This window comes from Notolepis coatsorum (assembly GCF_963971535.1).
Source record: "Notolepis coatsorum genome assembly, chromosome: 12".
Taxonomy (NCBI): Eukaryota; Metazoa; Chordata; class Actinopteri; order Aulopiformes; family Paralepididae; genus Notolepis; species Notolepis coatsorum.
Genome location: NC_140176.1, coordinates 117045175 through 117071523, shown reverse-complemented (window position 1 = coordinate 117071523; position 26349 = coordinate 117045175). Strand labels below are relative to the sequence as shown.

General features: G+C 48.1%; 1 protein-coding gene across 1 annotated transcript; it reads right to left on the bottom strand.

The window, feature by feature from the left end:
• Positions 1–201: 201 nt before the first annotated feature.
• LOC311238025 (heat shock protein 30-like) lies at positions 202–8637 on the bottom strand (the record flags this gene model as incomplete). The annotated part of the gene is made up of 2 exons (XM_084325992.1): positions 202–712; positions 8588–8637. 2 exons carry the CDS (start codon positions 8635–8637, stop codon positions 202–204), a joined length of 561 nt encoding a protein of 186 aa, XP_084182118.1.
• Positions 8638–26349: the final 17712 nt, after the last annotated feature.

Here is a 26349-nt window from a genome sequence, read left to right as displayed (position 1 = left end):
TTTTACTTCTGTGAAGCACTTTGTGATTTTATCTGTGAAAGGTGCTATGCAAATAAAGTTTACTTACTTACTTACTAACCAGCTGAGCTAAAGGGTTTGGCCATTTGCCATTAGCTGATGCTGGTTGACTGACCAACTCCTCAGTAGTTTACAGAAGTTATGAAATACACATTTGTACAAATTTGGTCAGAGACATAAACATTACGAGTCCATCTTTTCAGCAGTGTCCTGTTTGTTGCCAGAGTCAGTCTGTGTGGTGCTTCCCTCTGTCTGTGTGCTGAGGAACTGTGGTGTTAGTGTCTTCTTCTCCAGGCAACATCTGATGGCAACCTCTCTCTCAGCCTCCTCAGCAGATGGAGGCTTTGCTGCCTGGATGTGGAGCCTCCCGTCCTGAGCCAGGGAGCAGGTGACGGCCTCAGGATCCACCCCTTCAGGCAGATCAAACTCCTGTCTGAACTCCTGCCGTCTGTAAGAGTAGGAGCTTTTCCCCTCCCCCTGCTTCTTCTCTGTCTTCCCACTGACTATCAGCTTCATGCCCACCTGCTTGACAGACAGCTCCTCTGGGGAGAAGTCTTTAGTGTCCAGGGTCAGGGCAAAGCTCTCTTTCTCTTTCTCCAGTTTGTAGGAGACTGGCTGGATGGATGTTGAAGTTTGTCCATCAGCTCCAGACTGCTGTGGAGCTCCTACATGTTTCTCTCTACAGTCGATCTCGCTGGCAGAGAAGAGGTGGGACCTCTGTCCAGAGACTGCAACACTGTATACGTATATATTTATCTATATCAGTATGGATATATCTGCACATACATGTATACCTGTATAGTAAAATTCTGTACACTGTACACACTGTATATACTTTATCTGTTACATTTGCACTCTGGTTAGAACTTAATTTCATTCTACTGAACTTGTGCGGTATGATGACAATAAATCTGAATCTAATCTGATCTAGGACGTTTGTTGTGAGAGTCAGTGTGTCTGTTTAGAGAAAATAAAGCATTATGCTCCAAAAATTACTTCAGTCAGTCAGTGTTTTGTGCAAACCTCCCATTTACTGCACTTCATTTTACACTTACTCCACTTCAGGCGCCATCTGTTGGCAAAATTAGAGTTGGTCCGACCGTTTTGAGGAAGTCCCCGCCCCAGCGGACAGTACGTCAAGGCCCGCGCTCAAAAGAATCGAGACTCGAGGGGTGTTCAAAAAGAAACAAAAAGTCTATGTAATCTATTTGGGATATATTGTGTATAGTCATAAGGGTGCTGGAATGTTATTATGTTTAATTAATTGCCATCCAGAGTGGGGGGAGGGGGGGGGGTTGTAACATTAGGGTGTTGCCTGCTCCTTTAAGAGTGATGCATTTTATTGACACAACTCCTCAAACTGACACGCATTACAGTGTAACTCAGACCCTAGCTGGTGTCTGTCTGTCTGTCTGTCTGTCTGTCTGTCTGTCTGTCTGTCTGTCTGTCTGTCTGTCTGTCTGTCTGTCTGTCTGTCTGTCTGTCTGTCTGTCTGTCTGTCTGTCTGTCTGTCTATCTATCTATGCTGCTACTACTACTGCTGTCTGTCTGTCTGTCTGCTTGTCTGTCTAAGAGACCCTTACCTAAGTCTCCTTGAATACCGTAACACCCCAGTCGACAACTTCAAGTCGCCAGCACAGCTGTTGATGAGCCGCAGGCTGCGCTCAACCCTCCCAAGCACCAACCAACAGCTGCAGCCAGGGGTAGTCAGCCCCAAAGATGGACATGGCAAGCGAGTGCAGAGACAACAGCACCAAAAGAGATACTACGACAAGTCAGCTAGACCACTGCCCCCACTACACAGTGGAGAGTCTGTCAGACTCCAAGAGTATGGATGCTGGAGGCCAGCAGTAGTCATCCAGCCAGCCGACACTGTGTTCATACCACGTTCGCACCCAAGATGGACAAGAGTACCGCCGTAACCGCAAGCACCTACGGGCAGGGGCGTAGCTGGGGGGGGGGGTAGCTTAGGATGATTCCAAGGGCCCAGCACTGGGGGGGCCCCAAACATTTTTTTTTTTTCTTTTTTTTTTTTTTTTACTAGACATCACTCAGGTGTATTATTGATGCTCTCATTGATACTATGTTTGTTTCTGAAGTGTGTGTGTGTGTGTGTGTGTGAGATATATATAGAGAGAGGGGGGGCTTTGGTAGACTATTGCATTGGTCCATTCATTGAAGATGAACGCAATGCGCCATCATTTACTAGGCTCACCCACCAACAGTGCAGGTGCTGAACTGCTGATCCGAATGTATAGGTAAAAACCATATTATGCGTTTGCATCAATAAAAAAATGGGCAAAAATGTTTTCGCTCGCGCGCTTACGTGCGCTCGCATTCACTGGGGGCCTACAAATACATTCTTTCATGGGGCCCAGAATCTGGAGCTACACCCCTGCCTACGGGACACAAAAGAAGAAAGAAGTCAGGCAAGCAACGGTCTGCCAGACACAGAAGGCATAGATCACTCACCTGGTACCAACACCCCTGAACTGTCAGATGACTCAGAAGCAAACTCAGCTTCATACCACACCAGGTCAGGCCGAGCAGTAAAGCCTCGGGATATACTAGACCTGTGAATGTACAGGGTGTAGGCGGATCGCTGCCCAAAGAAGAGAGAAGTGTAACTTGAATACTAATGTTTATTGAAATGGCTGACTTACTAATGTTTATTGAAATGGCTGACTTACTTACATTGTTCACCTTGTTGAAATGTTCCAATATTCAAGCAGGTTGTTCTTTGAATAAGATTTACATACGGTAAGAACTGTACTACCGGGGAGCTCCAGTAGCTCACCGCGTATCTCGGCGCTATTTCGGCGTCGGGGACAACCGTGCGCGTCACGGATCTGGGGTACACGAGTTCGACTCCCGGACTCGCCGTATTTTCTCAGAGTGTCTTCCCCTGATCTATATCCCATTCAACCTGTTTCTGTCGGTCATGCTTGACCAGAAAAAGCGATAAACGCTAAAAAGAACCAGCTGTCTGGTCAAAGTTTAAAAAAAAAAAAAACTGTACTACCTCTGAGACAGAGTATATTTTAAGCTTTGATTACTTACCTCCATCCAATGTCTAACCCCCCCCTCCCACCCCCTCCTAATGTAGTTTCCTCCCCCTCGTAATCGTATGTATATATTATCTGTTAGGATCTGTTTAACAGTACTGTATATTTGCATATCTTGTATGTCACAAATGTAACAGTACTGTATACCTGTATGTCATGTATTGTCATAAATGTCATGATATATATCTGTATGGCCCCTGTAAATGTACAAACCCACCCTCCCACCCCCTCCTAATGTACAGTTCCCTCCCCCTCGTATGTATATATTATCTGTTAGGATTTGCTGTTAGGATAACAGTACTGTATATTTGCATATCTTGTATGTCACAAATGTAACAGTACTGTATACATATATGTCAGAAATGTCAAGATATGATCTGTATCTGTATGATCTGTATGGGGGACCCTGATGTAAACAAGATGAAAGTCTTTCTCTGGTCTGCATCCCCTTAAAATTGTGTGTATTGAGCCATACTGTAATGTACCCATTCTGCAATCTGTTAATACAGTTTTCAATCAATCAATCAATCAAAACTGTGCCTTTATGACAGTGTTCTGCCAAATTCTGCTCCACACCAGAATTCTGCTACCAGCGCTCCTGCGCTTGCGCACGCATGACCATGACCCACAATCGTTTTCCGCGTGTTTTCACTCAACAATATTCTGCTACCTTGCTGACGAACGTCTTGTTGATGGTGAGCAATATCTTAAACATATGTTTTTCATTGCACCTTTTGAACTGTATAAGCATGTAAATATTTGCATGTACTTGGCTTTGCAGCAGAATGTATAAAGTAGATGATAAAATGTTGGTACACCTGTTGGAGTTCGGAGTGAACTATAGGGTGACGATTTTCGCGGGACAGTCCCGTTATTTTGAACTGTATAAGCATGTAAATATTTGCATGTACTCATGTCATCACTGTAAATGTAAATTAATGTATTAGTTATTGCCATTATGTCATTGTCATGTGGCAATTAGTAGAGTGCTTTCCTATAGTCTTTCTTTCGAATGATCAACTACTACTTTTAGGATTCAGCACCCAGCTGTCAAAAGATATAGGCCTGAGTTGAGCGTTTTATCTTGTTTTTTTTTATGCATCAAAAATCACTTGTGTGTTAATAATACTTATCCCTAGGGCGGTTAGGTGGCGTAGCGGAGATTGCGTTCGTCACCAACCCCGGAGTCGTGAGCTGGATTCAGCTCCGGGGTTGTTCACACTAATACAATTGGCTGTATTAGAGGGTGGGAGAAGCTGGCGGGGTGGGTCCGGGTCGTTGTAAACAGCGACTCCTACAGTGCGGTCGGGGCGCCTGCTAAGCGCGGATAGGACCTGAGTGGGATAGTGTGATCCTTCCACACGCTACGCCCTCTCAGGGAGGATCCGCGCTGCCAGGTGAAAAGAAGCGGTTGATTGGCTGGACGTGTGTCGGAGGAAGCACGTGATAGCCTCCACTCTCCCAGATGATCTGACTGTGGGGGGTAAGTGCGCAGCGACCAGGAAGAGGATTGGGAATTGGCATACGACTAACATTGGGATGGGAGAAAAATCGGAGGAAAATGGAGGGGGAAAAATATCAATAAAAAAAAAAATACTTATCCCTGGTCTGTATAGCAATGGAGAAAAGGTGGACTGAGGTGGTCAACTTTATTTCATTGGGAATATACCCTGACGGGTTTGATAAATCCCAGAAACTAACCCTAAGAAGGTATTCCTCCAAATTCACAGTAAAAGGTGAGTATCTACAATGCATTTAAAATGTAGCTAGTGTCTTGGTAAGATAACTCTTTAATGATTATAGTTGTTCACTGCAGAAGGAGAGCTCTTCTTTGGAAACAGAAGAGCGATCAAATCCAAAGAGGATGGAAGAAAACTCTTCAAGGAGTTCCACTCCTCTCCAATGGGTGGGCATACAGGCATGCTGAAAACACGCAACGCAATGTGCTCCAGATTTTACTGGCTTGGCATGACCATCGACATTGACAACTGGGTATGTGTTTGAGGTGTTTTGTGTTAGATTCAGATTCAGATTTGCATTCAGCCAATAGGCTTACACCTGAGGAATGTGACTATAGGTCTGTTGGTGCATGACTATTAACAGATAGGGTTAGGGTTGACTATAAGTCTGTTGGTGCATGACTATTAACAGATAGGGTTCGGGTTAGGGTTGACTATAGGTCTGTTGGTGCATGACTATTAACAGATAGGGTTAGGGTTGACTATAGGTATGTTGGTGCATGACTATTAACAGATAGGGTTAGGGTTGACTATAGGTCTGTTGGTGCATGACTATAGGTCTGTTGGTGCATGACTATAAGTCTGTTGGTGCGTGACTATAGGTCTGTTGGTGCGTGACTATAGGTCTGTTGGTGCGTGACTATAGGTCTGTTGGTGCATGACTATAGGTCTGTTGGTGCATGACTATAGGTCTGTTGGTGCGTGACTATAGGTCTGTTGGTGCGTGACTATAGGTCTGTTGGTGCGTGACTATAGGTCTGTTGGTGCGTGACTATAGGTCTGTTGGTGCGTGACTATAGGTCTGTTGGTGCGTGACTATAGGTCTGTTGGTGCATGACTATAGGTCTGTTGGTGCGTGACTATAGGTCTGTTGGTGCGTGACTATAGGTCTGTTGGTGCGTGACTATAGGTCTGTTGGTGCGTGACTATAGGTCTGTTGGTGCGTGACTATACTATAGGTCTGTTGGTGCGTGACTATAGGTCTGTTGGTGCGTGACTATAGGTCTGTTGGTGCATGACTATAGGTCTGTTGGTGCATGACTATAGGTCTGTTGGTGCGTGACTATAGGTCTGTTGGTGCATGACTATAAGTCTGTTGGTGCGTGACTATAGGTCTGTTGGTGCGTGACTATAGGTCTGTTGGTGCATGACTATAGGTCTGTTGGTGCATCATGACTATAGGTCTGTTGGTGCGTGACTATAGGTCTGTTGGTGCATGACTATAGGTCTGTTGGTGCGTGACTATAGGTCTGTTGGTGCATGACTATAGGTCTGTTGGTGCGTGACTATAGGTCTGTTGGTGCATGACTATAGGTCTGTTGGTGCGTGACTATAGGTCTGTTGGTGCATGACTATAGGTCTGTTGGTGCATCATGACTATAGGTCTGTTGGTGCGTGACTATAGGTCTGTTGGTGCATGACTATAGGTCTGTTGGTGCGTGACTATAGGTCTGTTGGTGCATCATGACTATAGGTCTGTTGGTGCGTGACTATAGGTCTGTTGGTGCGTGACTATAGGTCTGTTGGTGCGTGACTATAGGTCTGTTGGTGCGTGACTATAGGTCTGTTGGTGCGTGACTATAGGTCTGTTGGTGCGTGACTATAGGTCTGTTGGTGCATGACTATAGGTCTGTTGGTGCATGACTATAAGTCTGTTGGTGCGTGACTATAGGTCTGTTGGTGCGTGACTATAGGTCTGTTGGTGCGTGACTATAGGTCTGTTGGTGCATGACTATAGGTCTGTTGGTGCATGACTATAGGTCTGTTGGTGCATGACTATAGGTCTGTTGGTGCATGACTATAGGTCTGTTGGTGCATGGTTAGAGAGGTTATTAACAGATAGGGTTAGGGTTGACTATAGGTGATGTCATGACTATTAACAGATAGTTTCTTAAAGGTCTTGGAATGTGATCGCTGCCAGAAAAGTGGGAAATGGTTGACTGCTGCACAGCCGTTACAGTGTATAAAGGTAATTGTGTATAGTGGTATTGATATTATACAACAGCTATTAATAAAGAAGTATTGAAAATGTTAAAGTAAATATTTGTTTTACCTTGATAGGTGTCTGCTGTCTGTGAGTTAATAGGCATTGACCTAACTGGACCTCTTCCAAAAACTGTGGATGGGTTCCTGTATATTCTCACAGCCACAGACTACTTTTCTAAATGGGTTGAGGCTTTCCCACTGAAGACAAAAACAGCAGCTGAAGTGGCACGTCACATCTGCTCTATTGTATATAGACATGGTTGTCCCCAAAGGATCCTCTCTGACCAGGGAAGAGAATTTGTAAATGAAGTATGTGCACTTTTTAAATACTATTGTAGTAAATACAATTCAGAAATGATTGACTTTGTGCTTTTTTTCTTTTTACTGTAACAGTTTCATGTTTCAGCTCAACAGCAGCCTCTGTAGTCTCCTGGCTATAGAAAGAAGCGTCACAGCTGCCTATCATCCCCAAACCAATGGCCTGGATGAGAAGACTAACGACAATATAAAGCGGCACATTTTTTTCAAGCTTTTCGTAGAACTTTGTGACAGGCTTGTCTCGTTAAATGACCTTTAACATTCCACTCTGAATTCAGGGAAAGAAACTGTGTTGCTTTTAACTATGGATCAAATTTTATATTATTCACATATTCAAGCTTACTATTTATTCACTATTGATGTGTATTGTATATGTGCAAAGGTGCAATGTGTAGAATTGTGTGGCAGAAGTTTGTGTAGACTTAGTAGAAATGGAATGTAATATTCGTAAGTATGTTTTAATTAGTGTATAATCCCATGAAAATAAAAAAATGTGTTACCTTAGAATGATCCCTTTATATCTACGTAGGGAGCGGTTTCTTCCATGGAGGGAAGGAATATGTGTGAGGATTCAGAGTTTAGGTGAGGAGTAGGATTCAATTGCAGGATGTGGAGTGAGAGAGACGAGGCAGCGAGTCGACGTTCCGATAACAATAGGCTTTACTTGAGCATAGTCACATTCAATTAATATGTGGCAAGCAAATGACACTGTCCAATTCGGAGGGGGCTACTTTAAAAACAAAATACAATGTAGACCACATCAAGCCGTACCAAAGGAGCCACACAGATGACAGGCCAGTCCCCAGTGAGGAATCGCACAAGATCCAAGAGAAGAGCAGTGCATTTTCCTCTTGCACCATGGGAGAGGATTTGGAAAGGACTGAAGAAATGTCCATGCCACAGAGGCCTTCAGTTATTCATTTTGCCCCCCCAAAAGATGACGTTGCAATAGAGGTAAAGCAAAATCACTACATGAAAAACCTGCATCTGCCTTGAATATAATGCCCTTGTTCAATGTTTATTTAATGTATTCCTCCTTTATGCAGTTTATATTTCACATTCATGTTGTATAACTGTGTATGTGATGAATAACATAGCATCCACAAGATTCCTCATTGAAAGAGGAGAGCGTACAAGAAAGAGGTATAGTTACTGAGTTCTGACCTGTTGGTCATTTGTTTGGCCTACCCACGTTTGTTTGCATGAAGGGTATTTGGCCTGTTCAAACTGTTCATGTTGGCCTGTTGGCCGATACTGATTGGGGATGTTAACGGTTAGACTTTCCTTACTTGATCATCGATAACGTTAACTATCAATTAATCAACCAAAATTGTCCCTTTTTATTTTCTCTCTCCATTTTGCCTAGTGTATTGCAAACCCATTGGGCTAGAATCTGTAAAGCTGCGATGGTATCCCACTTGGGTCAGAGAGCCTAACAACATGTGATGGGCTGTAGGCTACTCTCGAGCTCTGACATGGCCGATCTTCATGGGGATCAGACGAGCAATCATCCTATCCCCTATAGCTCACTATTATTCTGATGTTGATGGATATTGTTGATTAACCGTTGACATCCCTAATACTGATATTGGATATCGGGTCCCATACTGACTCAAAATAGCTGGTTCAGGTATCAGTGACAATGGGCCGATCTGGTATCGGATACCATTATTTTAATAAATAACAATTCAGTACATTTGTATCTATACAGTATGTATTTATTATTATTTTTTGTTTTAAAAAGTTAGGAAAGCAATGTTTAAGTCGAACATGATGTTGCCTTACACATAAAATAATGATCCCAGTCTCTTCCACACAGTGAGGGATACAGCGTATTACTTATTACTCCACTGATGTGAGGATTGGTTCATTCCCCGCCACACGCTCCGCTCCTTTAAGGTACTGTGTTGATTGGTGCATTCCCCGCCACACGCTCCGCTCCTTTAAGGTGCTGTGTTGATTGGTGCATTCCCCGCCACATGCTTTTGGAGCAAGTATCAATTCCAGCACGCACCTGTCATAGTTTTTGATTAGCGCCACAGAGGCTTTTTATACTGGGACTTCCCTTCAATCGATGTCAGGTCGTTTTGAATACTTCTGTTTCTGCCTGTTGTTCCCCGTTGCTGTGCCTCGTCTACTCTCCCTCCAGGACATCTGTGGATTGCCGCTGGTGAAGACCTTGTCCCCCCATTTTGAGCTGCGCCTCGTTTACCCGCTTTACTCTTGCGCTTTGGTGAGTTTGAACCAAACCCCTTTTTGGACTATTCTATTTTGTGTGTTTTGAAGAACACTGAAGAGATCTATTTTTGCTTACACTTGACTCAGCTAAGTTGTGTGTTAAAGGAGACACTGAAGATTATCATTTTGCTTGCACTGGACTCAGCTGGGGTGTGTGTTTTAGAAGAGACACTGAAGATTATCGTTTTTGTTTTGCACCGACCCTCAGCTAAATTGTGTGTTGTGGTGAACACTGAAGATATCGTTTTGTTTGTTCTGGACTCAGCTAAGGGAGGAGGAGACTGCACTGCCTCTGTGTGATGTGGACTGTTATTGATCTCTCTCTCTCTTTTCCACCTCGAGTTGAAGCTGGGAGTATCTGCAGAGCCGCTTCGGCGTCAACACCGTTTCCCCACCTCGAACACCAAGAGGATCTGCAGAGCCGCAGATAACTCTGCTGAAGGCAGTCACCCTTTGTTTCAAGATTGTTACTTGCTCCTTTTTTGACTCTGAAAATAAATACGCCCTAGTATTTGGCTAACTCTGAACTACCTGTCTGTGCCGTGCGTTTGAGGTCGGTTTCAAACCCTAACATTACGACCCGACCATGTCGACCTCAGCCGACACAGACAGAGTCAGAACCGCGTTGGCGGTCCAGATTGAATTAACCAACGACCACAGCCTACAGCTAGGTGCGGCTGCGGCTGCTGTACAGGAGCTCCGAGCCCAGGTCCTGCCTATTCAGGAGTCCCTTGGCTCTCTGGCTACCCTGCAGACAGCCCAGGGTAATCAGCAGGCTGATATTCTTCACCAATTACGAACTCTGAGTGACGCATTTAACGCCCTGCTTGTAACCCCACCTGCTTCAGGAGTCTCGGCCAGAGCACCACCCGCAGCCGTGGCAGGCCCTGCGCCTCCCGATCCCGCACCTCGGGAGCCCCGTCTCTCCGAACCACGGTTGTTCAACGGTAACTTCGAGGATTGTGCCACATTCATCATGCAATGTGAGTTGGTTTTTCGTCATCAATCCAGCCGATTCACTTCAGAGGGAGCCCGAGTGGCGTACATGACTAACCTGCTCTCAGGCCGGGCAGCACAGTGGGTTACTGCCTCCTGGGCAATGGGGTCTGATTTCTGTTTTTACTACCCAGACTTCGTGGCAGAGCTCCGCAGGGTTTTCCACCACCCAGCCCATGGCCAGGACCCAGGAGCTCGGTTGGGCACCTTCCGGCAGGGCAGTAGCGGGGTCACCGACTACGTGCTGGAGTTCAAGTCAAGTCAAGTCAAGTCAAGAGTTTTAATTGTCACGGCATACAAGTATACAATGAAATGCGGGTGGTCTTGCCCACGACGATGTGCAATACAGTGGTACAACATATAATAGAATCCAATAAAAAAACAGTGGTACAACATATAATAGAATCCAATAAAAAAACAACATTGTGCAATAAACAGGTAACAGGTAACATGGTGTGACATCTCGGTATCTGTACATAGTATTTACAGAGCATATAGGACATGCTAGGTAGCTTTAGTAGTGCAATACACTGTTCCTGTTGTTATACTAATTTAAAGTGGCCTTTCCTCTTGGCCATAAGTGTGCGTGTGTGCGGCGTGAGTGTGTGCCCGCTCGTGTTAAAGTGGCTGCTAGTGTGTGAGCGTGCACAGCGTGCGTGTCGTGTGTGTGCTCGTGTGTGCTTGTGTGTGGATAGTTCAGTGTTCTGTGGCACTCAATGTTCATTGTTCAAGGCTCTGATGGCCTGGGGGAAGAAGCTGAGCCTAAGCCTCTCTGTCCTAGTAGCTGGGGTTCGCAGGCGTCTGCCTGACCTCAGCAGCTGGAACAGGCTGTTATTGGGGTGGTGGGGGTCTTTCATTATTCTGCAGGCTCTGGATTTGCACCTCTTGTTGTATAGAACCTGCAGGGGAGGTAGCGCAATACCCATGGTACGCTCGGCTGAGCGCACCACTCTCTGTAGGGCCTTCTTGTCCTGTGCCGTGCTGTTTCCATACCAGGCAGTGATGTTTCCGGTCAAGATGCTCTCTACAGCTCCTGAGTAGAAGGACTGGAGTATCTTCCCCGATACTCTGAACTTCCTTAACTGTCTCAGGTGGTAGAGGCGCTGCTTCGCTTTCTTTACTACTGTGTCTATGTGTGTTGACCATGTCAGATCCTCTGAGATGTGGACCCCCAGGTACTTAAAGCTGCTCACCCTGTCCACGGTAGCCCCGTTAATCATCAGTGGTGTGTGTGTCTCCTGCTGTCCTCTCGTATAATCCACGATCAGCTCCTTGGTTTTACCAATGTTCAGGAGCAGGCTGTTGTCCTGGCACCAGCGTTCCAGTACCTCAACCTCCTCCCGGTAGGCGTTCTCGTCGTTGTCCGAGATCAGCCCCACCACCACCGTGTCGTCTGCAAACTTCACTATGGAGTTGGAGCTGAACTTGGCCACACAGTCGTGTGTGTAGAGTGAGTACAGCAGGGGGCTTAGAACACAGCCCTCCATCCAATGTCTAAACCCCCCCTCCCACCCCCTCCTAATGTAGTTTCCTCCCCCTCGTAATCGTATGTATATATTATCTGTTAGGATCTGTTTAACAGTACTGTATATTTGCATATCTTGTATGTCACAAATGTAACAGTACTGTATACCTGTATGTCATGTATTGTCATAAATGTCATGATATATATCTGTATGGCCCCTGTAAATGTACAAACCCACCCTCCCACCCCCTCCTAATGTACAGTTCCCTCCCCCTCGTATGTATATATTATCTGTTAGGATTTGCTGTTAGGATAACAGTACTGTATATTTGCATATCTTGTATGTCACAAATGTAACAGTACTGTATACATATATGTCAGAAATGTGAAGATATGATCTGTATCTGTATGATCTGTATGGGGGACCCTGATGTAAACAAGATGAAAGTCTTTTTCTGGTCTGCATCCCCTTAAAATTGTGTGTATTGAGCCATACTGTAATGTACCCATTCTGCAATCTGTTAATACAGTTTTCAATCAATCAATCAATCAAAACTGTGCCTTTATGACAGTGTTCTGCCAAATTCTGCTCCACACCAGAATTCTGCTGCCAGTGCTCCTGCGCTTGCGCACGCATGCGCATGACCCACAATCGTTTTCCGCGTGTTTTCACTCAACAATATTCTGCTACCTTGCTGACGAACGTCTTGTTGATGGTGAGCAATATCTTAAACATATGTTTTTCATTGCACCTTTTGAACTGTATAAGCATGTAAATATTTGCATGTACTTGGCTTTGCAGCAGAATGTATAAAGTAGATGATAAAATGTTGGTACACCTGTTGGAGTTCGGAGTGAACTATAGGGTGACGATTTTCGCGGGACAGTCCCGTTATTTTGAACTGTATAAGCATGTAAATATTTGCATGTACTCATGTCATCACTGTAAATGTAAATTAATGTATTAGTTATTGCCATTATGTCATTGTCATGTGGCAATTAGTAGAGTGCTTTCCTATAGTCTTTCTTTCGAATGATCAACTACTACTTTTAGGATTCAGCACCCAGCTGTCAAAAGATATAGGCCTGAGTTGAGCGTTTTATCTTGTTTTTTTTTATGCATCAAAAATCACTTGTGTGTTAATAATACTTATCCCTAGGGCGGTTAGGTGGCGTAGCGGAGATTGCGTTCGTCACCAACCCCGGAGCTGTGAGCTGGATTCAGCTCCGGGGTTGTCACCAGCTTGGTTCACACTAATACAATTGGCTGTATTAGAGGGTGGGAGAAGCTGGCGGGGTGGGTCCGGGTCGTTGTAAACAGCGACTCCTACAGTGCGGTCGGGGCGCCTGCTAAGCGCGGATAGGACCTGAGTGGGATAGTGTGATCCTTCCACACGATACGCCCTCTCAGTGAGAGTCCGCGCTGCCAGGTGAAAAGAAGCGGTTGATTGGCTGGACGTGTGTCGGAGGAAGCACGTGATAGCCTCCACTCTCCCAGATGATCTGACTGTGGGGGGTAAGTGCGCAGCGACCAGGAAGGGGATTGGGAATTGGCATACGACTAACATTGGGATGGGAGAAAAATCGGAGGAAAATGGAGGGGGAAAAATATCAATAAAAAATAAAAAATACTTATCCCTGGTCTGTATAGCAATGGAGAATAGATGGACTGAGGTGGTCAACTTTATTTCATTGGGAATATACCCTGACGGGTTTGATAAATCCCAGAAACTAACCCTAAGAAGGTATTCCTCCAAATTCACAGTAAAAGGTGAGTATAAACAATGCATTTAAAATGTAGCTAGTGTCTTGGTAAGATAACTCTTTAATGATTATAGTTGTTCACTGCAGAAGGAGAGCTCTTCTTTGGAAACAGAAGAGCGATCAAATCCAAAGAGGATGGAAGAAAACTCTTCAAGGAGTTCCACTCCTCTCCAATGGGTGGGCATACAGGCATGCTGAAAACACGCAACGCAATGTGCTCCAGATTTTACTGGCTTGGCATGACCATCGACATTGACAACTGGGTATGTGTTTGAGGTGTTTTGTGTTAGATTCAGATTCAGATTTGCATTCAGCCAATAGGCTTACACCTGAGGAATGTGACTATAGGTCTGTTGGTGCATGACTATTAACAGATAGGGTTAGGGTTGACTATAGGTCTGTTGGTGCATGACTATTAACAGATAGGGTTCGGGTTAGGGTTGACTATAGGTCTGTTGGTGCATGACTATTAACAGATAGGGTTAGGGTTGACTATAGGTATGTTGGTGCATGACTATTAACAGATAGGGTTAGGGTTGACTATAGGTCTGTTGGTGCATGACTATAGGTCTGTTGGTGCATGACTATAAGTCTGTTGGTGCGTGACTATAGGTCTGTTGGTGCGTGACTATAGGTCTGTTGGTGCGTTGGTGCGTGACTATAGGTCTGTTGGTGCGTGACTATAGGTCTGTTGGTGCATGACTATAAGTCTGTTGGTGCATGACTATAGGTCTGTTGGTGCGTGACTATAGGTCTGTTGGTGCGTGACTATAGGTCTGTTGGTGCATGACTATAGGTCTGTTGGTGCGTGACTATAGGTCTGTTGGTGCGTGACTATAGGTCTGTTGGTGCGTGACTATAGGTCTGTTGGTGCGTGACTATAGGTCTGTTGGTGCGTGACTATAGGTCTGTTGGTGCGTGACTATAGGTCTGTTGGTGCATGACTATAAGTCTGTTGGTGCGTGACTATAGGTCTGTTGGTGCGTGACTATAGGTCTGTTGGTGCGTGACTATAAGTCTGTTGGTGCGTGACTATAGGTCTGTTGGTGCATGACTATAGGTCTGTTGGTGCATGACTATAGGTCTGTTGGTGCATGACTATAGGTCTGTTGGTGCATGACTATAGGTCTGTTGGTGCATGGTTAGAGAGGTTATTAACAGATAGGGTTAGGGTTGACTATAGGTGATGTCATGACTATTAACAGATAGTTTCTTAAAGGTCTTGGAATGTGATCGCTGCCAGAAAAGTGGGAAATGGTTGACTGCTGCACAGCCGTTACAGTGTATAAAGGTAATTGTGTATAGTGGTATTGATATTATACAACAGCTATTAATAAAGAAGTATTGAAAATGTTAAAGTAAATATTTGTTTTACCTTGATAGGTGTCTGCTGTCTGTGAGTTAATAGGCATTGACCTAACTGGACCTCTTCCAAAAACTGTGGATGGGTTCCTGTATATTCTCACAGCCACAGACTACTTTTCTAAATGGGTTGAGGCTTTCCCACTGAAGACAAAAACAGCAGCTGAAGTGGCACGTCACATCTGCTCTATTGTATATAGACATGGTTGTCCCCAAAGGATCCTCTCTGACCAGGGAAGAGAATTTGTAAATGAAGTATGTGCACTTTTTAAATACTATTGTAGTAAATACAATTCAGAAATTATTGACTTTGTGCTTTTTTTCTTTTTACTGTAACAGTTTCATGTTTCAGCTCAACAGCAGCCTCTGTAGTCTCCTGGCTATAGAAAGAAGCGTCACAGCTGCCTATCATCCCCAAACCAATGGCCTGGATGAGAAGACTAACGACAATATAAAGCGGCACATTTTTTTCAAGCTTTTCGTAGAACTTTGTGACAGGCTTGTCTCGTTAAATGACCTTTAACATTCCACTCTGAATTCAGGGAAAGAAACTGTGTTGCTTTTAACTATGGATCAAATTTTATATTATTCACATATTCAAGCTTACTATTTATTCACTATTGATGTGTATTGTATATGTGCAAAGGTGCAATGTGTAGAATTGTGTGGCAGAAGTTTGTGTAGACTTAGTAGAAATGGAATGTAATATTCGTAAGTATGTTTTAATTAGTGTATAATCCCATGAAAATAAAAAAATGTGTTACCTTAGAATGATCCCTTTATATCTACGTAGGGAGCGGTTTCTTCCATGGAGGGAAGGAATATGTGTGAGGATTCAGAGTTTAGGTGAGGAGTAGGATTCAATTGCAGGATGTGGAGTGAGAGAGACGAGGCAGCGAGTCGACGTTCCGATAACAATAGGCTTTACTTGAGCATAGTCACATTCAATTAATATGTGGCAAGCAAATGACACTGTCCAATTCGGAGGGGGCTACTTTAAAAACAAAATACAATGTAGACCACATCAAGCCGTACCAAAGGAGCCACACAGATGACAGGCCAGTCCCCAGTGAGGAATCGCACAAGATCCAAGAGAAGAGCAGTGCATTTTCCTCTTGCACCATGGGAGAGGATTTGGAAAGGACTGAAGAAATGTCCATGCCACAGAGGCCTTCAGTTATTCATTTTGCCCCCCCAAAAGATGACGTTGCAATAGAGGTAAAGCAAAATCACTACATGAAAAACCTGCATCTGCCTTGAATATAATGCCCTTGTTCAATGTTTATTTAATGTATTCCTCCTTTATGCAGTTTATATTTCACATTCATGTTGTATAACTGTGTATGTGATGAATAACATAGCATCCACAAGATTCCTCATTGAAAGAGGAGAGCGTACAAGAAAGAGGTATAGTTACTGAGTTCTGACCTGTTGGTCATTTGTTTGGCCTACCCACGTTTGTTTGCATGAAGGGTATTTGGCCTGTTCAAACTGTTCATGTTGGCCTGTTGGCCGATACTGATTGGGGATGTTAACGGTTAGACTTTCCTTACTTGATCATCGATAACGTTAACTATCAATTAATCAACCAAAATTGTCCCTTTTTATTTTCTCTCTCCATTTTGCCTAGTGTATTGCAAACCCATTGGGCTAGAATCTGTAAAGCTGCGATGGTATCCCACTTGGGTCAGAGAGCCTAACAACATGTGATGGGCTGTAGGCTACTCTCGAGCTCTGACATGGCCGATCTTCATGGGGATCAGACGAGCAATCATCCTATCCCCTATAGCTCACTATTATTCTGATGTTGATGGATATTGTTGATTAACCGTTGACATCCCTAATACTGATATTGGATATCGGGTCCCATACTGACTCAAAATAGCTGGTTCAGGTATCAGTGACAATGGGCCGATCTGGTATCGGATACCATTATTTTAATAAATAACAATTCAGTACATTTGTATCTATACAGTATGTATTTATTATTATTTTTTCTTTTAAAAAGTTAGGAAAGCAATGTTTAAGTCGAACATGATGTTGCCTTACACATAAAATAATGATCCCAGTCTCTTCCACACAGTGAGGGATACAGCGTATTACTTATTACTCCACTGATGTGAGGATTGGTTCATTCCCCGCCACACGCTCCGCTCCTTTAAGGTACTGTGTTGATTGGTGCATTCCCCGCCACACGCTCCGCTCCTTTAAGGTGCTGTGTTGATTGGTGCATTCCCCGCCACACGCTTTTGGAGCAAGTATCAATTCCAGCACGCACCTGTCATAGTTTTTGATTAGCGCCACAGAGGCTTTTTATACTGGGACTTCCCTTCAATCGATGTCAGGTCATTTTGAATACTTCTGTTTCTGCCTGTTGTTCCCCGTTGCTGTGCCTCGTCTACTCTCCCTCCAGGACATCTGTGGATTGCCGCTGGTGAAGACCTTGTCCCCCCATTTTGAGCTGCGCCTCGTTTACCCGCTTTACTCTTGCGCTTTGGTGAGTTTGAACCAAACCCCTTTTTGGACTATTCTATTTTGTGTGTTTTGAAGAACACTGAAGAGATCTATTTTTGCTTACACTTGACTCAGCTAAGTTGTGTGTTAAAGGAGACACTGAAGATTATCATTTTGCTTGCACTGGACTCAGCTGGGGTGTGTGTTTTAGAAGAGACACTGAAGATTATCGTTTTTGTTTTGCACCGACCCTCAGCTAAATTGTGTGTTGTGGTGAACACTGAAGATATCGTTTTGTTTGTTCTGGACTCAGCTAAGGGAGGAGGAGACTGCACTGCCTCTGTGTGATGTGGACTGTTATTGATCTCTCTCTCTCTTTTCCACCTCGAGTTGAAGCTGGGAGTATCTGCAGAGCCGCTTCGGCGTCAACACCGTTTCCCCACCTCGAACACCAAGAGGATCTGCAGAGCCGCAGATAACTCTGCTGAAGGCAGTCACCCTTTGTTTCAAGATTGTTACTTGCTCCTTTTTTGACTCTGAAAATAAATACGCCCTAGTATTTGGCTAACTCTGAACTACCTGTCTGTGCCGTGCGTTTGAGGTCGGTTTCAAACCCTAACATTACGACCCGACCATGTCGACCTCAGCCGACACAGACAGAGTCAGAACCGCGTTGGCGGTCCAGATTGAATTAACCAACGACCACAGCCTACAGCTAGGTGCGGCTGCGGCTGCTGTACAGGAGCTCCGAGCCCAGGTCCTACCTATTCAGGAGTCCCTTGGCTCTCTGGCTACCCTGCAGACAGCCCAGGGTAATCAGCAGGCTGATATTCTTCACCAATTACGAACTCTGAGTGACGCATTTAACGCCCTGCTTGTAACCCCACCTGCTTCAGGAGTCTCGGCCAGAGCACCACCCGCAGCCGTGGCAGGCCCCGCGCCTCCCGATCCCGCACCTCGGGAGCCCCGTCTCTCCGAACCACGGTTGTTCAACGGTAACTTCGAGGATTGTGCCACATTCATCATGCAATGTGAGTTGGTTTTTCGTCATCAATCCAGCCGATTCACTTCAGAGGGAGCCCGAGTGGCGTACATGACTAACCTGCTCTCAGGCCGGGCAGCACAGTGGGTTACTGCCTCCTGGGCAATGGGGTCTGATTTCTGTTTTTACTACCCAGACTTCGTGGCAGAGCTCCGCAGGGTTTTCCACCACCCAGCCCATGGCCAGGACCCAGGAGCTCGGTTGGGCACCTTCCGGCAGGGCAGTAGCGGGGTCACCGACTACGTGCTGGAGTTCAAGTCAAGTCAAGTCAAGTCAAGAGTTTTAATTGTCACGGCATACAAGTATACAATGAAATGCGGGTGGTCTTGCCCACGACGATGTGCAATACAGTGGTACAACATATAATAGAATCCAATAAAAAAACAGTGGTACAACATATAATAGAATCCAATAAAAAAACAACATTGTGCAATAAACAGGTAACAGGTAACATGGTGTGACATCTCGGTATCTGTACATAGTATTTACAGAGCATATAGGACATGCTAGGTAGCTTTAGTAGTGCAATACACTGTTCCTGTTGTTATACTAATTTAAAGTGGCCTTTCCTCTTGGCCATAAGTGTGCGTGTGTGCGGCGTGAGTGTGTGCCCGCTCGTGTTAAAGTGGCTGCTAGTGTGTGAGCGTGCACAGCGTGCGTGTCGTGTGTGTGCTCGTGTGTGCTTGTGTGTGGATAGTTCAGTGTTCTGTGGCACTCAATGTTCATTGTTCAAGGCTCTGATGGCCTGGGGGAAGAAGCTGAGCCTAAGCCTCTCTGTCCTAGTAGCTGGGGTTCGCAGGCGTCTGCCTGACCTCAGCAGCTGGAACAGGCTGTTATTGGGGTGGTGGGGGTCTTTCATTATTCTGCAGGCTCTGGATTTGCACCTCTTGTTGTATAGAACCTGCAGGGGAGGTAGCGCAATACCCGTGGTACGCTCGGCTGAGCGCACCACTCTCTGTAGGGCCTTCTTGTCCTGTGCCGTGCTGTTTCCATACCAGGCAGTGATGTTTCCGGTCAAGATGCTCTCTACAGCTCCTGAGTAGAAGGACTGGAGTATCTTCCCCGATACTCTGAACTTCCTTAACTGTCTCAGGTGGTAGAGGCGCTGCTTCGCTTTCTTTACTACTGTGTCTATGTGTGTTGACCATGTCAGATCCTCTGAGATGTGGACCCCCAGGTACTTAAAGCTGCTCACCCTGTCCACGGTAGCCCCGTTAATCATCAGTGGTGTGTGTGTCTCCTGCTGTCCTCTCGTATAATCCACGATCAGCTCCTTGGTTTTACCAATGTTCAGGAGCAGGCTGTTGTCCTGGCACCAGCGTTCCAGTACCTCAACCTCCTCCCGGTAGGCCTTCTCGTCGTTGTCCGAGATCAGCCCCACCACCACCGTGTCGTCTGCAAACTTCACTATGGAGTTGGAGCTGAACTTGGCCACACAGTCGTGTGTGTAGAGTGAGTACAGCAGGGGGCTTAGAACACAGCCCTGGGGGGACCCGATGCTCAGGGTGATGGTGTTGGAGGTCTGACCCCCCACCCTGACCGCCTGGGGTCTTTCACTCAGAAAGTCCAGTACCCAGGCGCTCAGGGCGGAGCTCAGACCCAGCTCGATCAGCTTGTCCACCAGTCTGGTGGGGACTATGGTGTTGAACGCTGAGCTGTAGTCAATGAACAACAGTCTCACATAGCCCCCCTTCTGACGGTCAAGGTGGGAGAGAGTGCTGTGCAGTACCTGGGAGACCGTGTCGTCAGTGGACCTGTTTGTCCTGTATGCAAATTGCATAGGGTCCATATCACTGGGGAGGGAGGCACAAATGTGGTCCTTGACCAGCCTCTCGAAACATTTCATGACCACAGAGGTGAGTGCCACCGGTCTGTAGTCATTTGGACATGTTGGGGAGGGTTTCTTCGGTACAGGGATGATGGTAGACATCTTGAAGCAGGCAGGGACCACTGACTCCGCCAGGGATTGATTAAATATGGCGGTGAACACCGGGGCAAGCTGGTTGGCACAGGACTTAAGTATGCGTCCTGTTATACCATCTGGGCCAGCAGCCTTCCTGGTGTTCACCTGCATAAATGCTCTTCTTACACTGTGTTCCGACAACGAGAGAGCGCCCCCGCCCCCCCGCGGTTGCCCCCCCCCTCCACAACAGCCGGCGCGCCAGTGACGTCACTAGCCAGAGGGCTAGCGGCGACACTGTCTACACCGAACCGAGCGTAAAAGGAGTTGAGTTTGTCCGCGAGAGAGGCGTCGTCGCTCCCCATTGAGGGGGCGCTGACTTTGTAGTCAGTTATTGTCTTCAGTCCCCGCCACAAGCCTCTTGTGTCGTTTTGTGCCATTTGTGTCTCCAGTTTATCAGCATATGTCCTCTTAGCAAGTTTAACAGCCTTGCGCAGAGTGTAGACTGAAGCCTTGTACTCTTCCATATTTCCTGACTCTCTGCCCTGGTTATAAGCCGTGGTGCGAGAGTTCAGAGCTGCTCTGATAGTACTGTCCACCCAAGGTTTCTGGTTTGGGAACACTTGCACCATTTTCGTGAGGACAATACTGTCAGCTACTGTTGTTATGTAGCTCACAACGGTATCAGCGTACTCGCTGACGTCACTGGCGCTTCCTTGAAACATGTCCCAGTCTGTGTCTGCGAGCGCCTCCTGTAGCGTGGCCTCTGATTCGTCAGACCACTTTTTTGTCTCACGTGACACGACGGCGTCACGTGATCTTTGTTTGTATGCAGGGATTAAAAAAATGGAGTCGTGATCGCTCGCGCTTGCAGCATCCATCAATGGCGGAGCCGCTACAGCTTTGTAGCCGGCTCTGAACGGGGTGTAACAATGGTCGAGTGTGTTCCTCCCCCTCGTGGAGCAGGCGATGTGCTGAAAAAAGGACGGCATCACTTTCTTCAGATTCGCCTGGTTGAAATCACCAACCACTATCATCTCGGCGTCCGGGTGCTTGATCTGTTGTCTGTTGAGGTGGTCGTGTAATTCCACCAGCGCTTTGCCAGTATTTGCCTGTGGGGGTATATATATGACGGACATAATGCCCGCGGTAAACTCACGGGGTAGGTGGAACGGACGGCACAGGATTGAGAGATGTTCCATATCTGGGGAGCATGAACTTGAGAGGACATGTACTTCTTTGGGATTAACCCAGAGATTGTTCGTGAGGATGCAGACCCCACCTCCGATGCTCTTCCCAGAGGCTGCCGTGCGATCTGCTCTCAGGACGGTGAAGTTGTCTGATGGAGAGACGCTGTTGTCCGGCGTCGCTGGCTTGAGCCATGTCTCCGTGAAACACATGATGTTAACGTCTCTCATCTCCCGTTGGAATCGGACCCTCGCTCTCACGTCGTCCATCCTTCCCTCCAACGAACGTGCATTCGCCAGAAAGATGGATGGAATTGCTGGACGGTAAGCAGATCGTTTTAATCTAAGCCTGATACCTCCTCGTCTTCCTCTATGCCTCTTTCTGCCGTTTCCTTTGTTGCCGTTCTCCCGCTTGATTTCTGTTAGCCATTCTGGGCATAAAGTGTCTCCAAACTCCTCTTTGAGTCCAAAGTTTAGGTCCATAAGTGTCTGGCGGTCGTATGACAATCCCGCCAGTGATGTTTTAATAAAAAAAGTAGAAAAAACAAACATAATAGCAAAAAATTTGCACAATCGTCGCGGAGCTAAACCAAAGGCGACTGACCGGGGTCGCGCCATAGTGTTCAGACTGGCGGCAACGGAGAGCAGGTGGAACGACCAAGCGCTTCGTCTCACCTTCATGAGGGGGCTCAACGACGCCGTAAGGGACCAGCTCGCGACCTGTGAGGAACCGGAGTCCCTCGAGGACCTATTCAGCCTCGCCATTCGCATCGACGGACGCCTCCGGGAGAGAAGGCGTGAGAGAGCCCGACTGGGACCTCCAGAGGAGACCCAGACCTCCCGCACTCGTGACGGTACTGCGGCCCGTCCTGCTTCCACCACGACTGGTGATCCCTTCCCCTCCCGTTCGGTGCCCGAGGAGGAACCCATGCAGCTGGGACGCTCTCACCTTAGTCCGGCTGAACGAGAGGCCAGGTTCAGGTCCGGCCTTTGCCTCTACTGCGGCCGGGATGGGCACCGTATCTCCAACTGCCCCACCCGGCCAAAAGACCAGGCTCGCCGGGACCCCGGGAGATCCTGGTGAGCCGTTTTTCTCGTTCCCAGAACCGTGCACCACCTAGTCGTCTGATGAGCGTCACCCTGACCTGGGCGGACCAACGGGCGACGGTGGAGGCACTCATCAACTCGGGTGCTGACGAGAGCTTCCTGGATTTCGAGTTTGCTACCCAGGCCAACATTCCGCTAGAGGACCTCGTGAGACCCTTGGAGGTGTTCGCGTTGGACCAACACCACCTGGCTGACATCACTCAACGCACCGTCCCAGTCCTTCTCACCATTGCTGGTAACCACGTTGAGAGACTCCAGTTTTTCATCACCAGCTCCCCTCTTGTCCCTGTAGTCCTGGGCAGGCCTTGGCTCGCGCTGCATGAGCCCCACATCGCCTGGTCCTCCGGTACCATCAGAGGGTGGAGCTCCGCCTGTCATGCCCAGTGTCTTCAGGCGGCGTCCTGTCCCTCGCCCCGGAGCCCTCTTTGTGAGCCGCCTCCGGACCTCTCGACGATACCCCCCGAGTACCACGACCTCGAGGAGGTTTTCAGTAAGTCCCGGGCTCAGGCCCTTCCACCTCACCGGCCTTACGACTGTGCCATCGACCTTCGCTCAGGGGCTCCCCTTCCCGGCAGCCGCCTCTACAGTCTGACCGTCCCTGAGAAGGCAGCGATGGACCGTTATATCTCTGAGTCCTTGGAAGCAGGTCTCATTCGGCCTTCCTCCTCCCCTGTGGCGGCCGGTTTCTTCTTTGTTGGGAAAAAGGACGGAGACCTTCGACCCTGCATCGACTATCGCCAGCTCAACGAGATCACCATTAAGAACAAGTACCCTCTTCCTCTCATGAACTCCACCTTCGAACCTCTCACCCAGGCTACCGTCTTTACCAAGCTGGACCTCCGGAGTGCCTACCACCTGGTCCGTATCCGAGAGGGCGATGAGTGGAAGACCGCCTTCAAGACTCCCAGGGGCCACTACGAGTACCTGGTAATGCCGTTCGGCCTCACCAACGCTCCGGCGGTATTCCAGGCGCTCATGAACGACGTCCTTCGTGACATGCTGGAGGAGTTTGTGGTGGTATACCTAGATGACATCCTCATCTTCTCTAAGACCCTCGAGGAACACATCCAGCATGTCCGACGTGTGCTGGAGCGCCTCCTCCACAATCGGCTCTTCGTCAAGGCAGAGAAGTGCCGTTTTCACTCCGACTCCGTCGAGTACCTGGGCTTCATCGTGGAGAGAGGCTTGACACGGGCTGACCCTCGCAAGATCCGGGCCGTGGAGGAGTGGCCAGAACCCACCTCTCGGAAGGAGTTACAGAGCTTCCTCGGGTTCGCCAACTTCTACCGAAGATTCATCCGGAACTACAGCCAGGTGGCGGAACCACTGACCAGGCTAACCTCTCCCGCCCTGCCGTTCGACTGGTCCCCAGCGGCGGGTGCTGCGTTCCGCTCCCTCAAGAAGAGGTTCACTACCGCCCCAGTCTTGCTCCATCCAGACCCCAAGAGACAGTTCATCGTAGAGGTGGACGCCTCGGATACCGGACTTGGGGCTATCTTATCTCAGCGGTCGGCAACGGACCAGAAGGTACATCCGTGCGCCTTCTACTCACGTCGTTTCCTCCCTGCCGAGAGGAACTACGACATCGGCAATCGGGAGCTGCTGGCGGTTGTGGCTGCCTTGGAGGAGTGGCGTCATTGGCTAGAGGGGGCCGAGGAGCCATTCACCATTTGGACGGACCACAAGAACTTGACGTATATCCGTGCTTCCAAGCGCCTCAATGGCCGGCAGGCAAGATGGGCCAGCTTCCTCAGTCGTTTCGACTTCTCGCTGACGTTTCGCCCTGGTTCCCGCAACACGAAGGCCGACTCCCTGTCCCGGTTACACTCCAAGGGAGCCCCAACCACTGAGGACCCCGACTCCCATCCTCCCAGAGGGCAGGGTGGTGGGAGTGGTCACCTTGGGCATCGAGGGGGTGGTAAGGCGTGCCCTACGCTTCCATCGCGCTCCAGGCAAGGTACCGGTTCATCGCCTCTTCGTCCCCGACTCAGTCCGGTACCGGTCCAGCCGGTTCGCCTGCCACCCAGGCGTTCATCGCACGTTCTCCTTCCTGACTCGGCGATTCTGGTGGCCCACTATGAGGAACGACGTCAAGGAGTTCGTACTGGCCTGCGCAGTCTGCGCCCGCAGCAAGGCCTCCCACCAGGCGCCCTCCGGACTTTTGCAGCCGCTTCCCATTCCGAGCCGCCCTTGGTCCCATGTGGCGTTGGACTTCGTCACGGGACTTCCTTCTTCCCAGGGGAACACGTGCCTGCTGACCGTAGTGGATCGGTTCAGCAAGGGAGTTCACCTCGTGGCCCTTCCCAAGCTTCCCTCGGCGGCCGAGACGGCGGACCTCCTGACACGCCACGTGTTCCGCCTCCATGGGTTTCCCCAGGACGTCGTCTCGGACCGGGGGCCCCAGTTCACTTCCCAGGTATGGCGGGCTTTCTGCAAGGGATTGGGGGCAACGGTCAGTCTTTCCTCTGGTTATCAACCCCAGACTAACGGACAAACGGAGAGAGGATGAACCAGAGCATGGAGTCTGCTCTTCGGTGTGTGGCTGCCGAGAAGCCTGCTTCTTCCGCCACCAGCCTCTCACCTTTTGAAGTATCCCTGGGCTACCAACCCCCTCTTTTCCCTGCACAGGAGTCGGAAGTGGCAGCGCCGACGTACCACCCTGGGCAGAGGGTGTGGCTGTCCGCAAAGGACCTTCCGCTTCGGTCCTCGGCCAAGAAGCTCAACCCCCGGTTCGTCGGTCCTTTTGAGGTTCTGAAGGTGCTCAGTCCGGCGGCGGTGAGTCTTAAGCTTCCTGCGTCCATGCGCATTCACCCCGTTTTCCATGTGTCCCGGGTTAAGCCTGTCTCTCTCAGTCCCCTGATGCCTCCTGCTCCGGACCCGCCTCCTCCCGAGATGGTGGACGGACACCCCCAGTGGCAGGTCCGCCAGTTGATGGGCGTTCGACGGCGGGGTCGGGGGTTCCAGTACCTGGTGGACTGGGAGGGATACGGCCCGGAGGAACGGAGCTGGGTCTCCCGCCAGCTCATCATGGACCCCGGCCTGATCACCGACTTCCATCGTGCCCACCCAAACGAGCCGGGTCGGGCTGGTCGCCGAGTGGCTCCCATGGAGGGGGGGGTACTGTGAGGATTGGTTCATTCCCTGCCACACGCTCCGCTCCTTTAAGGTACTGTGTTGATTGGTGCATTCCCCGCCACACGCTCCGCTCCTTTAAGGTGCTGTGTTGATTGGTGCATTCCCCGCCACACGCTTTTGGAGCAAGTATCAATTCCAGCACGCACCTGTCATAGTTTTTGATTAGCGCCCCAGAGGCTTTTTATACTGGGACTTCCCTTCAATCGATGTCGGGTCGTTTTGAATACTTCTGTTTCTGCCTGTTGTTCCCCGTTGCTGTGCCTCGTCTACTCTCCCTCCAGGACATCTGTGGATTGCCGCTGGTGAAGACCTTGTCCCCCCGTTTTGAGCTGCGCCTCGTTTACCTGCTTTACTCTTGCGCTTTGGTGAGTTTGAACCAAACCCCTTTTTGGACTATTCTGTTTTGTGTGTTTTGAAGAACACTGAAGAGATCTATTTTTGCTTACACTTGACTCAGCTAAGTTGTGTGTTAAAGGAGACACTGAAGATTATCATTTTGCTTGCACTGGACTCAGCTGGGTGTGTGTTTTAGAACAGACACTGAAGATTATCGTTTTTGTTTTGCACTGACCC